Source organism: Myotis brandtii, unplaced genomic scaffold (genome assembly GCF_000412655.1).
Source record: "Myotis brandtii unplaced genomic scaffold, ASM41265v1 scaffold115, whole genome shotgun sequence".
NCBI classification, from domain to species: Eukaryota; Metazoa; Chordata; class Mammalia; order Chiroptera; family Vespertilionidae; genus Myotis; species Myotis brandtii.
The window spans coordinates 14,927,281-14,942,028 of NW_005353967.1; the positions used below are offsets into that span (position 1 = coordinate 14,927,281).

Below are 14,748 nucleotides of genomic sequence, written 5' to 3' on the forward strand. Positions count from 1 at the left end.
CATTTCAAACGGGCCGGATCCGGCCCGCGGGCCGTAGTTTGCCCACGGCTGCTATAACCCGATTGGAAAAACAGAGGTTCACACACTTTCAAAACACTGTTTTAGTCAGTTTGCAAACATTAGACACTTGACATCTAAACACCTCCTCCTCGACTCCTTGCAATAACTCCACAGACACGCCCCCCCCACCCCCCCCAGAGATCCAAATCCTTTATCTTCTCTGAGCCTCAGTTTCCTCATTTCTAAAGTGAGGACAGCAAGAGGCTTTTCAGAGGATCTCAGAATTAGCGTGGGGCCAGAAAGAATTTAGACAGCTCTTATTCTGGAGAGTAGAAAAATGGTTAATAACCCAGCCCCCGACAAATATTGCTCCAGTGTAGTTAGGGAGAACCGAGACACATGAAAGAATTATGTGTGCAAGGCCACCCACTAAACTAAACCATGCCTTTGGGATCTAGTTCTAGAATGTGATCTGATCATCTGTAAAGCAGGATTGCATGCAAAAGGGTACCTTACATACGGGGAATTCAATTCACTTAAGAGCTATCACTAAGAGAAAATATATATACATACTTTAATAGCTGATAGCTCAATTTTGAAAATGAAATGTATTTTAATAAATACCGCCTTTATAATTATTCCAAGTGTGTGTATACATTTTTTGGGGGGACACTATATATATAAACATTATATATAACACTATATACATAACACTATATGTAGAGAGATATATATAGAGAGAGATCTAGATAGATATAGATATATAGATATAGATATATAGATATAGATATAGATATAGATAGATATTCTGGGGGGAGGGGAGCTGCTGTCTATGGCTGAGAAGCTTGAAGTGACAGGTTGCTGGTGTAGATAGTCCCTTGCTTTGCTGCACTGAGGCTAGAGTTGAGAAAACAGGCATGTGCACCTCATGGTGATAGAAATTTCTGGTTCAGTTTGAAGCTGCAACTCATATTTATTAAATGGCTACCATGGAGAGGGAGTTATACAATGGCACTAATATTAATATTTAATGCTGTTTTGATTCCAGTATAATTTAAGGCACATTTATTATGCAAATAAAAACTTGCTGCTTAACTGGTTCAACCCCCTGCATAATGTCACAGGCTTGCAATTTCACAGCCTGCATTTGTCACATTTTCAGGATATAATTGCCTCCAAGGGATGAAATCTTAGAAGAAGTTTCCCTCAATGACATTGGCTTGGGGGGCAGCAGAAATTACTGCAGTCTGTCCTTTTGGTTGTGGATTGAAAAGAAAAAAAATCCATTTCATCACTCCCAGTTCATGGTGTTAATGAGTACACAGCTTGATAACTTCGATGCCGTCAGGAAAGCTCCAGGGTCCATAAGCAGAGGAGTTCAGATTAATAATTAAAAGGGGTAACATTTATTGAATATTGCCAGGCACTGTGCTAAGCAATGACATGAATTCTCACTCTTAATCCTTACAACAAACCCTAAGAGGGGGGTGCGATTTTATACCTGCCATGCAGATGGAGAAATTACAACTACCTGTGGTCACACCATGGCAAATAAGGGCGTGGGGATTTGATGTCAAGCAGTTGCCCCTAAGATGTGGGTTGTAACCTCTCCTCCAGGCTGTCTTGCACATACCCGACTTTCTGGGCTGCCTTCTCACCCTGGTTGACACCCATATTTTACATGTTAAGAGGACGGGGACCCAATAAAGTGAGAGGTATCTGAGTGAGAAAAGACAAAGCCTTTGGTTGTGGCTTTATATGTGGCAGCGATGGCATGCTGGTGGGGAAGGACCAGAGGAATGCAGACAGGTGTGAGATGATCGCCCTTAACTAAACTCTCAGAGTATAAAACTCAAAGTCAGAAGTTTCCTTAAGGACCAACTGTCTAACTCCTTCATTTTACAGAGAGGAAATAGAGTCTCAGGCAGTTGCCCATGATCACAGAGCAGATGTGGCACTCAAAACTAACTCTCTCTCTCTCTCTCTCTCTAATTATTTTTGATCAAGTACAAAAGGATATACAGTGAAAATTTTCCCCTTACACACCTTTCCCCATCTCAGCCATCTCATGCCCTGCCCAAAGACAAATATTCTATGCATGTCAAAAATAGGCTTCATTTTTACACAAAAATTATAGTGTTCTATACACTGGCAGAATCTTGCTTTTTTTAAACTTAACTATGCAGGTTAGAGATTGCTCCATTATCAGAACATATAGAGCTGCCTCATTCTTTTTATTTTCAACTTTGTTAACAGCTCTATTGAGATCAATTTATATAATATAAAATTCACACATTGTTAAGTGTCAGTGTGATGAGTTTTTGAAAATTTATACACTTGTGAAGTCATTAACAAAATACAATTTTGAAATAATTTTAACACCTCCAAAGCGTTCCATTTTGCTCATTTTCAGTCAATCCCAGTTCCACCTGAGCCCCAGGCAACCACTAATCTTTCTCCATAATTTTGTGCTTTTCAAAATTACATATGGATGAAATAATTCAATATGTATTGTATATCTGCCTCCTTAAGTAGTACTGTGTCTGCTTAGCATGATGTTTTTGAGATTTATCCACAACTTGCATATAACAGGAGTTTATTTTCATTGCTGAGGAGTATTCTGTTGTATAGATATACCACCCTTTGTTTATCCACCCACCAACTGTATGCTAACAAATGTTACATCTTTTGTTTCATTGAGGAGGTAAAGAATGGCATCTCATCATTTTAATTTGCATTTTCTTATGAAGTAGGATGAGTGTCTTTATTGTTTACACATTTAAGAGTCAAGTATATTTCATTTTATGTGAAGTGCGTGCTTCATGTCACTCTCCCATATTCTGTTCATAGTAAGTTCTTAATGATACATATTACAAATGCTTCTCCTAGTTTCTTGTCTGCCTTTTGACCTTATTTATTGAGTTTAGGCCCCATAGGAGATTTTATTCTAATGTAATAAAATGTATAATAAATGCTAAGCCTGGGTTAAACTAGAAAGAATTCCCCTACCCCGAGATTAAAAAAAAATACATCTTCCATTTCTTTCTAGTATTTTTGTTTCTAACATTTTAAATTTTTGATCCGGAATTTATTTTAATTTAAGAAATAGGGATATAAGTTTATTTTCCCCCAAATAGCTACATAGGGGTCCCAACATCAATAAATATGTAATAACTTTCCTCTTTGAAGTGCAATGATATTTTTTATCATATACTAAATTTTCCATATACATTCGGGTTCACTGATATGCCATATTTTTATGTGTCAACCAGCACATTCAAACCTCTATTTCCTGGATCAAAGTTTAGCCTTCTTTTTTGCAGCCAGGAGGTAAGAACTCTCCATCCCTGGGGACCTTCATAGAGCCAGAGGTGGGTGATTGTGCCAGGATGTGACTCGGGTTCAGGAGGGCGGTGGATAATGTTGGAGGAGACGCCAACTTACTGGCTGCAATCTTTGATGGCCCCTGACGGTCAAGACGATGCTCAGAATAGTCCCTCCTTGCCCATATCTCTTAAAATATCTGGTAGGGGGCAGGATTCTCGATATACCTAGGAATTACCATATTCCTCACTCTGAGAGTCCAAGTTCTGGCAGCTCAGAAACCCTGTCTTTACGGATTAAGTATAGTGCTCCTTAGCACCTTAAAAGTGTCCAGTATACACAGATTTTAGGATAATGCTGGAAGACCTCTCTTTGTCCATTTTTTTAAACTTAAAAAGTCTGTAGGGTGGGGTGAGGAGAGGAAGTTCCACTAGGCTGTGGGAAAGAAAACTGCGTGAACTAGAGAAACAGCAAGAGACAAAGTGGCGTCGTGTTGTGGTGGGTGTTCCACCAAACAGCGCTGGAGGCCTGCAGCTTTTCCTCTCCGTTTACTTCCCGTGGACAAAGACCAGAGGGGCTCCACGAAGGGGGAGATGCCACCATCTCCATCCAGGCAGAGGCCCCGTTGTGTCCAGGCTGAAGCAAACCAGAGGCGATTCCGGTCCTCTCCCTCACTGTCTTCCGGCCCTGCTTCCTCTCCCCACCCCTCCAACAATAGCCCCCTCTTGATTTCTGTTCCAAGAGAGAACGGTGAGTCCCCAGTGCAGAGGAAACTCGAAGGATTCTTTCCGCAGGGTTTGCTAACTGGGGAGAGTGAGGTGTGTGCTCTGGCATCTGCCCCTTGGTGTTGATGCTGGGGACCCGGCCCCCCCTTCTCCCCGAGGACACAAGGCAGTAGCAGGGCTTCTTGTCCCCATTCTCCAGCAAAGGAGAAAGCTGGCAGAGTCTCTCTCTTTCCTGGAATGACTCTGAGCTACTCTCCCTTGCACCGTTGCTTCTAAATATTTTTTTCAAACTGCTGAAAAAGCTGAACGTCCCTTGCCACTGCCCCTGCTGAGACTTTCTTACCCTGGGCCATATTTTTGTGGACTAGACAGAGACTTGGGCCCCTCCCCAGATTCATTAGACCTGGGGAAAGGCCTAGGAATCCGCCGCAGGTGATTCTGAAGTTTGGTGCTCAGAACACACTTGAAAAGCAATATCCCAGACCTTTCCTATCTGAGATTATCAGGGTCCCTTGGGATGGGGTTAACTTGCTGAGTGAGATCACAGAAATCATGCCTAATGCTGCCCAGAGCTGAAGAGACCCAGACTTGTCCAGTAACACCGCTATCCGGGAGTTATGTTGTCTCAGACAAGGTCAAAGTTAACCTGGTAACTCTTTGGAACAGGGACCTACACTCCAAAATCAATCTGTGTACACATCAGGGCACAGCCCTAAAGTAGTGCTGCTCAGACCTGAATCACATGGAGATCGTCCTAACATGCTGATGCTGATGCGGGAGGTCTGGGACGGAGCCTGAGAGTCTAACAAACTCCCAGGTGACGTCATGCTGTTGGGCCTTGGACTACTTTTGAGGAGCACTGCCTTAAGGGATACTTAATTTATATATATATAAATTACAGATGACACCTTCTCCTTAACGAGAAACCGGTAAGCAAGCAAATCAATCTGGTGACCTCGAACATATCACTCACTTGTAGTTTCTCTGTTAAGCAAGGTGGTTGCCTTTCTTCATCTCTACAATGGGGGTAAGAAAGCACCTACTTCTTAGAATGGGAGGATTAAGTGGAAGGATGTCTGTAGAGTTCTCAGCAGGCCCCACACGTGATAGTGACTCCTCCATGAATGCTGCCATTGAAGGTGGTGGTGCTCGTCTGGTTATCTCATTCTCCCACTTACGATCAGCCGCCATCAGAGAATGAGGTTTAAGTGAGGCCTTAACGTAGCAAAGGAAAATAGGAGAATGGGTCAGAATTGCCTGTGTGTGCCCTGGTACTTGGCACTAAAGAGACAGGCTTTATCGATGTGAACAGAGAGAGAGAGCTTCTTTTGTTTCTACCACAAATAACAGAAACCTTAGACCCCCCCCAAAAAAAAAGTTATTATTGTATTTATATTTATCACTTTAAATTTGCCAAATAAGTGCAGAACTGCCTCCACCCAGGACCTGGTCATTTGGCTGTCTCCATGGCCTAATTACATAAAGGAAAGGGCATTGTGCTCCACAAGGATGTCACACTTCCCTCCCTGAGCTCACCCCCTCGTGTTTGTATAAACTCAGCCCAAGTGGCATCTTTTTAACTTGGGTTTACAGCCCTGCCGAAAAAAACAGGGAGCGCTGAGCATTTCCTACAAGGCGGAATCCTGGCTCACGGCTCTTTTAGCCACGGAAAAACAAATGACCATTCTGTCTCCCGTGCCAATAATAATCTGCTAACCCATCATCTGCCCAGAAAACATATGAAAAATAAAATGCAACCAACAGTCTTTCATGTGTATCTGATAAATGTTTATCTCCACGAGCAAGTGGATGGCACCCTCCCCAAGCTGGCACGGTATCTGCATGGAGCAGCCCATGCACAGAATGGTGGAACAAGCCACAGTTCCAGTCAGTGTGGAGGAGGGGTCAATATGGCAGGCTGGCGTGGCATTGTCCAGACCCCCAAAAAGTCTGACTAACTTTTTCACTTATTAATGCTGCATTTGTCAGTATATGAAGGTAGTATATTGTACTCTACAGCCCACTTATTAAGTCATCTATTCAACAAATATTTCTTGTGCATCTACTATATGTATATGCCATGTGTTGTTCGAGGCTCTGGGCATTCAGGAGAACACATGAAGTCCCTGTCCTCATGATACTTGTTTTCTCGTGAGCTTACATATTACACATAACTTTGGATGAAGATGTGTTCTTATCCTTTTCTCTAAAGGTTGTTTTTTCGTCTAGATGTCGCTGGCATTTGGCTAGCTGTTTCTGAAAGTGTACATCAAAATATGTGTTGCCTCTCTGTTCCTGTCAGATGGAGACCTGCGTCTGTTGGTGATTTACTTAATTGGCCGTATAAACATAGGAGGAAAAATATCAAGTGATTTAGGCAGAAATAAAATCAGAAAAATCAAAACAATTTTTTTCTGTAAGTTACAGATTTTTCTTATAATTAAAACAGACTTAACATGACTTCTGAGTGTTGTTTTTTAAACACTATTATCAATTTGCCCCTCCAAAGTAGAGACAAAGTAAAACCAAAAGAAACTTATGAGATTGACTCTACCAATATTTTTTAAATAGTGAATAGGAAAATGTAGTATCTGTGTTATCCTTGATCACCGAATGAAGGCATGCTCGCTATAAGATATAAATAATACAGAAATGCATAAATCAAAAAAAGCCATTCATACAGAACCACAATATTTATAGATCTCAGTACTTGCTTTTTTATGATTTATATATGTCTGGCTAAAGAGCATTGATCAGTCTCATCAGATTGCTTGACTGACTAGCATATTACTTACTTTATACGATTTCTAGAATAACTATTGATATATTTAAAACTAATTTCTAGAGAGAACATCCAAAACAGAATAGTAATTCCACTTAAAAGCATGGGTCTTAAAACATATGATTTATTTATTGTCAGTGCAACCCTGAAGAAGACAACAAGACACTGACCATCCGTTTGAGAGAATCGCAGGATGTCAGCGTCAGAATCTCATAAATCTTCTAGTGCAGGGGCAGGAGAGAAGGGTGTAAACAAGCCCGAAGGTGAGCTCTGGTACAGTCACACACACACACACACACACACACACACACACACACACACACCCCACCTTAGGAATCACTGGTTTGCTCCAATCCCATCATTTCATAGGTGAGAAAACTGAGGTCCAAGCAAGTTAAGAAACCTGTCAAGTCTCCCACACAGGAGGTAGCAGAACAGAACTGAAACGTCCGACTCCGTCTGGCCTTTGTCTCCTGCAAGGAGCTGCGGTGGAAGACACCTTCTGCTAGAACAGTGGTTCTCAACCTTCCGAATGCCGAGACCCTTTAATACAGTTCCTCATGTTGTGGTGACCCCCAACCGTAAAATTATTTTCGTTGCTACTTCATAACTGTAATTTTGCTACTGTTATATATCATAATGTAAATATCTGATATGCTATATGTGTTTTCTGATGGTCTTAGGCGACCCCTGTGAAAGGGTCGTTCGAACCCCAAAGGGGTCGCGACCCACAGGTTGAGAACCGCTGTGCTAGAACAACCCAGCTTCCATTTGCTCTCTGAAGATTAAGTTGTCCACACAAATCTCTATTGTATCAGAGCCTCTAATTCTAACTAAAGAACCTCATGGGTTTGGGTTATTGGTGGTCGATTTGGGTGGGTATTGCAGTTGTATGTTTTGCTTTTGGAAAGTGGAGAGGGAAGTTGAACTGAGATCTAAGTTAAAGAACCATTATTACTTGAAAAACTAACCAGCATGTTTGTTTTAAAGTTTAGAGTGAGAGAAAAATAGCAGCTGGATAACCCCCCAAACACACACACACAATGGTGACACCTGTGTTCTGTTTATGGGTGTGAAGGTAAGTGGCTCAATACTAAAATGTTTGAGGCAGGATCTCTGAGGGCGCTGAACCCTTGGTGGGTGGGGCAACATGTTACTTCAAGTCCTTTTCTCTCTGGTTGTCATGGAACTGCCACGATGGTCTCCAACAAAAGTGTTTGCAACCCTCCCCGGCCAGGTCACCAATGACACAGAGCTTGAGAGCTTGGGAAGTGGGTGAAAGGGAGAATGAAAGGTCTACAGCATGACTGCAGTCTCTTCCAACATTCATCTGAATTGAAAACTTTTATTCCAAGACAAACTTTCCCCTGCACGGAGCTCTGCTGAACACAGATGGCATTTTAATGAGGCTAAATCTGGCATTTCCGCCATTATCGAAGGAAACATCAAAACATTTGCCTCTACCTTCCTTTATTTTACAAGAATTTGGGGTTCAGGATAATAATCTTCACTCAATGTGTGCCCAACTTGAAACCTATGAGGAATAATTTTTGTTCTGATAGACCCTTGGTATAGTATTGATCCAGAAGTATGACACAAATTAAAATAGGTGTATTCTATTCCTACATTGAAAAAATACAATACCCTTAAGTAGTAACACGACTCTTTAAAAGTTACAACTGACATTGACTCCCACTACTTGCCACACATTGTTAAATGCGTTGCATAAATAATCTTACTTAATCTTCACAACAAGTCTATTATGTTGATACAATTTTACATTTGGGAAAACTGAGGCTTAAAGGGGTTAGTAATCACCTGGAATAAGGCCCACAGTCAGTAAGTCACAAAACTGGAACTCACACCCAAATTTTTGTAACAACAAAGCCCATGCTTTAGTTGCTCTGAGCCACATCCCAGCACACAGACCTACAGGACACAGCCTAACATCACATTTATGCGACATATTTGTAATTTAATTAGAGTATGTGTACAGTTTTGGCACCAATTAATTAATAACATGTTCTGTGTGTCAAATTCTGGACCATTCCAGGCTGGAGTTCCCCTGATGATATCACAAAAGAGCCTCTGATGACCCCAGAGAAGAATCACACACTGGAAGTTTCCACAAATGCCAGCTCACTCCTTGGAATGGAGTGAACACAGATTGGCACTAACCAGACTAAACTAATCAATGGCTTTTTCTCTGTCAGTAGCTGAATTTGTTTGCCCCATCAAATATTCTCATGGCAAATGACTTAACAAAATGGAAATATTGAATATATTTTTTTCTTTAAGAGAAAAGAAGATCTCCTGAGCTCCATAACCTCAGGCCGCAGTGGAGACTCATGCTAGAAGGGGGGCTGTTGTGGGTGCCAGTGGCATATCACCTTTTGCCTTGCTCATCTTTAGTCAATGCAACTCTGCTGTCACTTTTTAAAAATAGTGTGTTGCGTTTTATGTGTTTATCCAGTAACCCAAACTGGAGAGCATTCTGTGATGTTATTTTAATTGGGCACAAAATTAAATACATTATCAAGGAAAAGCGAAACTGAAAGAAGCAAGTCAAGATCGCAGCCCTGAGTTTTCTACTGGGGTCACAATTGCTGATAAAAGATGCAAAGTGCCCAATCCAATCCGTTCCTGCTACCTTCTGACCAGAAGATCTATGAAATGGGAGCCTAGGGTAGGTGGTAGGGGAGCTGGAAACCACTTCCAACTGTGATTAGAATGATTCTGCATCCTCAAGCAGGCACTCACTCAGCACGTCTCTTTTACGTTGCTCATTTTATAGTGCTCCTAAGGAAAGTCTCTTGAAGAAAGGAGAAGAAAAAAAAAAGTCTGCTAGTGGAACAAGACCTACATAACAATCCAGTTCTATCATATTTTCTCACTCTTATTAAGAGGATGGCTCTTGAATAAAGATTTTGAGTAAAGTTTTTTAAAAAAAATATATTTTATTGATTTTTTACAGAGAGGAAGGGAGAGGGATAGAGAGTTAAAAACATCGATGAGAGAGAAACATCGATCAGCTGCCTCCTGCACACTCCCCACTGGGGATGTGCCCGCAACCAAGGTACATGCCCTTGACCAGAATCGAACCCAGGACCCTTGAGTCTGCAGGCCGATGCTCTATCTACTGAGCCAAAGCAGTTAGGGCTTGAGTAAAGTTTAGAATAAAGATTAATTACTTGATTGTGGTTAATGTATAGTCTGGCCAAATTAATTTATAAATGAGAGACTGGCTATTTTTATTACACTCTTCACATCCCAGGTGACTTCAACCAGTAAATTTCATGGAAATGAGCATATATATATATATATGTAAACTCTGCATGGTTTTTGTCTTTCAACCATTCAACAACTCTGAATTAAATGATTAATATTAGTAAATTTACACAGTCTTTCCGAGGGACCTTGCTGGCCTATTTTTGACAATGTGATCTTGCTTCCCTCCTGGCTTTTACCATGATGAGTTCTTGGTAACATTATCCTCTCTGACAAACTTAATTAAAACAATCTAGACTTTAAAAAACAAGGTATATGTTTTTAAGCTTGACTGGCTTGCTATGTCGTCCTATTTGGAGTTTGGAAAACCAGGCTCTGGGTGAATATGTCTCAGTTACATCTATAGCTTAGTTCTTCACTGCTACTGACACAAGCGATCAATCTCAGTCTTCCCATCCCAGTTACCTGGCGTTTTCCAAAACTACAGCCATATGCCCCCACATCTTTGTCTCCTTTTGTGTGGCAGATGACATCTTCCACTGACAGTGGATAATCAATTTACACCCGTCCCACATGTGGAGCCTGAATACAGAAGCATCCCCCACACACTGTGCAATTCAAGTGGCATCCCCTTCTTTTTTCCCTCCTACCTCGGTGATGCAGAATAACAGACATAAATTAGCATTTCTCTTCTGCAGGGTGCTGAGGGGAAAGAAAAGAACAAGAGGAGGGCACCTCAACCTAGACAACGGGTCACAGAAGCCCCAGAGCAAACCACAATTCTTAGCAGACAGCATGGTAAGGTTCCCAACGCAGAGCACCGAGGAGGAGCTGAATTCTCCAATGAGCCACCTCGCACGTTCCAGTGGCTCCTGGTTAATCCAGCCACGTTACCTATGCCCAAATTCAGATTTAACACACTGTCCTGCTGAGCCCCAATGCACTTCTCTTTCCAGTTCTGCCAGCCTCCTCTCTGCAATGCATCAGTTTTCTCTTTTTTAAAAAAATTATATACATATGTAAGTTTAAATCCTGGGCCATCCATCAGTCGTCCCCTTTGATTAAGGATCACACCCAGTAAGGTATTTTCTGGGGAGACGCCCACGGCAGTGCCATCCCAGGGACGCTGAAATGGAAGCAGAAACAGTTGCACGGGTAACTTACCAGCTCCTGAGTCTGAGTGGCTGCAGCAGCCCCCGAGCTTTACCTGGTCCCCTGCTCTCTCTGTGCCTCTCCCTCTCTCTCCCTCTTTTTCTCGTGTGCAGACTGCAGGGAACTTAAAGAACTCGCAGGGACAGTGTTTCAAATGACTTAAGAAAGAGAACAGGAACAATACTTCGTTCTCTTTTTCTCAGATGAGTACCTTCGGGAAGAAGGAAGGAAGGGAGGGGAGAGGGAGGAAGTCAACAACCCTTTGCTTTCCTGAAAAAAAATAAGGAAACAGAAGATAGACATCTCATTTTCTCTTAAACAAAATGTTGGAAGGGGCAAAAAAATAAGAAGAAAAAAAAAACCTTTGAAAAAAGGAATTCCTCTAAAATGCTCTGGGCCCTGGGAGCTCGAAAGAGATGAAAAGCCTCACAGGCCTGGCCTGTCCAAACAAAGGGGGTTCCAGAAGGAGGCTCTCCTGAGCTTGCCGGTCTGGTATCTGGTTTGCAGAACTGACACAGCCAAAGGGGAACAGATCATCCCCGGCGACTTGGAGCAAAGGAAAGCTGGGCCTTCTGTGCTAACTGAGGCAGACCTGCAGCCTGGAAGAGCAGGGCGGCCCGTCAGCCCGAGGACCGGCCCTTCCCAGGCCCTTGCAAACACCAGCACTGCTGCAAACCGCAGCTGACTCGGACCCGCAGCGTTCTCCCGGGACCGAGGAGCACAGTCTGCACCTCACTGAGCTTCATGCCCTGGACCAAGCCAGGCTTCCATCTCTGCTGATAGTTAAAAAAAAAAAAACATTTAAAAAGCAACTTACCACACGGGTGCTGGACATAGTTTTCTCAGAAGTGTTGTTTATGTTGTCCTAGCCTTGACATTCTTAATGCTTCTTGGATTCACAACATACCCTGAAGCAGCACAGGCCTTAGCCCCGCCAGCCTCAAGGGTGGGGAGGCTGGACAGGAGGAGAGAGAAAATGGAGGGAACATCCTTTACCAAGTTAGGGGCACTTGGGAGTTCAGGGGGCAGGCATGAGCTCCGACTAGGGTTAGGCGAGTAGGAATAAGCTTGGCTTAAAATTCTCTGACTTGTGCCCTTCATTCATTTGCTCAAGACCATTTTCACCGCCAACAGGAACCAGCAGTTATGTGCACCTCTGTGGCAGCAAAAGAAAAACCAGCTTTAAGGTAGTTCCCTATTTCACTCAGTTGTGAAAAAAGGGGGTGGAGAGTTACACCTGATCACAAAATGCAATTAAAGTAATAGCAGGGAGAGAGGGACTCTGATTCAGTCTCTCTGTGGGATTTTATTGGGTCCCATGGTCTTATAAGATTATTCTTTTATCACAACAGTTTACTCCCCCCATTAATTATATCTATCTATCTATCTATCTATCTATCTATCTATCTATCTATGCATTGATTTAGTCTATGTATCAGAGAGAACAGAAAGATATTATGATTCAGTAGGTTTGTAAGAGCCAGGACAGAGTCTTATTCTTTGCATTCCCCATGGCACCTATACTGGCACAACACATGGGTTTCTGGCGTGGGTGACCCAACCCCATCTGCCGATGAGAAAGCTGACGCCCCGAGAAGAGTCTGTAGGGTTTGCCCAAGGTCACACAACAGGGACAAAAACCAAAATGCTCCTCTGTCTCCGGGTGCTGCTCGGTGCTCTTTGCCCTCTGCTGGCCTTTCTCTATATCCTGCCTCTGTAGACATGGAAGGAAAATGAAAATGAAAACCCAAGAAAGCAAGAGAAGAGCAGAGAGAATGGACTGGACTGGGGAAGGGACAGCAAGGAAGCCTTTTTAAAGGAGTAGCAATACTGGGACAACCTGTGGAGTAATTGTGAGGTTAGAGAAGCAAATTCAGGTAAAGGCTGAAATGTAGCATAAAACATGGAAGTAGGTGGAGTAAGGGAGAGGGAGGGAGAAGCAGGGAGAGGCTGCTCCGGGTGCTGTGGCAGCACCAGCAGTGACAACGAGGGGATGTGAGGAACAAAGATGCTTGGGCTACAAAATCCTTGCAGGACAGAAAAGTCCCTGGTCACCTGAAGAATCAGTGACAGCAGCATGCAGCCCCTTCCATGTTCTTATTCTTCCTGCAGCCTCAGGGCGGCCAGGCTGAGCCCCAGGAGCCCGGGCAGAGTCCAGAGGATTCCCTTTTACGTCTGCAGAATGTGGGGGCTGTCACGCTGAGGCGCGTTGTTTTCTCCCAGCCAGCTGACGGCCCAAAGGAGGCCTGCACGGGGCCTGTGCCATCTGGGCTGCGCAGCTTCGATGTCACGGAGTGGTGTCCGGTTGGGGCCTGGGGACATCACCTCTGCACACACTGGAAGGCGACGTCTCATGTTTTTAAAATACCGCTGGGAAGCAGCTCGGGTCTCAGACATTCGGCCACAGTTTTTCCAAAGGGAGCCTCGGCCCTGCCTGTGCCAAGCTATTCCCTTCATACAGCCTGTCAACCGGTTTCTCCCTCCTTCCTGTTCTGCCATCACATGAACAGTCAGCCCCTCATACTTGTCAGCTCACCCACTGGGCGTCCAGAAGCTAAAATTCCTCCCTGGGTTTCACAGGAGAGATTTCCATCAGGCTACTCCAGCTGGGCACTTCCTCCGCAGCTACCTCATGGGCATGGATGCAGACAACTGAGGACACCATGGGTAGAAACAGAATATGGCTGCCCCTCTGACCCAGCAGGGAAGCCACACATTGCGGTGGGTATTAGAGATCATTTGAGTCAAGAAAGGGAGCTGCAAGACCCTGGGTCTGGATCGGGGACAAGGAGAAACACCCAGGTGTAAAATTCGGTGCGACCAAAGCAATGGCCGGACTCAGAACCACAGAAACATGAGCTCTACTCAACATGGCTCCCCGCTTCAGAAGCATCCCAATTGGTACTGGTCCGCTTCTGACTAACCAGAACTCTACCTGTCCACCCAGGACTAAGTTGACCCTGACCATGGCAGGTGGTAGAGCGAGGGTGGATTGAAATATAACATCTGTTCTGAACAGTGTACATGTCAGTGACCTGTCACAAAATGTCCATGTCTGTGTAACAGAAACAGAACAGAATATCCCCTGCAGACCTCTAGCCACTACCTCCCTTCGGGGTCACAGGATCCTAACTCCTACACCTGACCTAGATGTGGATTACCTAGTATTAAATTCACATACAAATGACATCTGACTGTACTTTGTGTTCTGGGTCTCTGCCTCAGTGTTATATTTGTGAGAGTCACCCCTCTTGTTGAGTGCAGTGGGAGTGCATTCACTCCTGTGGCTGGAGAATACTGCATTTTGTGGCAATATCACAGTTTATGCATCTGCTCTACTGAAGATGGGCATTTGGGTTGTTTCTAGTTCAAGGCTGTTTCTAATGGGCTGCCAGGAATATTCCTGTTCCTGCCAGATGTCCTTTTTAAGTCTGATGCAGGGCTCACCTCTCTCCAGGAAGATGCCCACTCCAGTGATTCAAACCTTTTGTTTGATTTCCTTTGGCACATATTTCCTCTCACATTGATGCGTGGCAT

At 43.6% G+C, this 14,748-nt stretch overlaps 1 protein-coding gene across 3 annotated transcripts in view; it reads right to left on the bottom strand.

Moving 5' to 3' along the window:
* The window catches only part of ZNF366 (zinc finger protein 366), a 60,324-nt gene extending 48,929 nt beyond the window's left edge, over window positions 1-11,395 (bottom strand). The window contains exons 1-2 of one of the 3 annotated variants that reach the window (XM_005858006.2): window positions 11,224-11,395; window positions 5,093-5,264 (exon numbers count right to left, since the gene is read on the bottom strand). In XM_005858006.2, coding sequence (XP_005858068.1) covers window positions 5,093-5,240 — 148 coding nt within the window. In that variant the 5' untranslated portion in view covers window positions 5,241-5,264; window positions 11,224-11,395. The other 2 variants (XM_005858007.2, XM_005858008.2) reach the window with 2 other exon arrangements.
* Window positions 11,396-14,748: the final 3,353 nt, after the last annotated feature.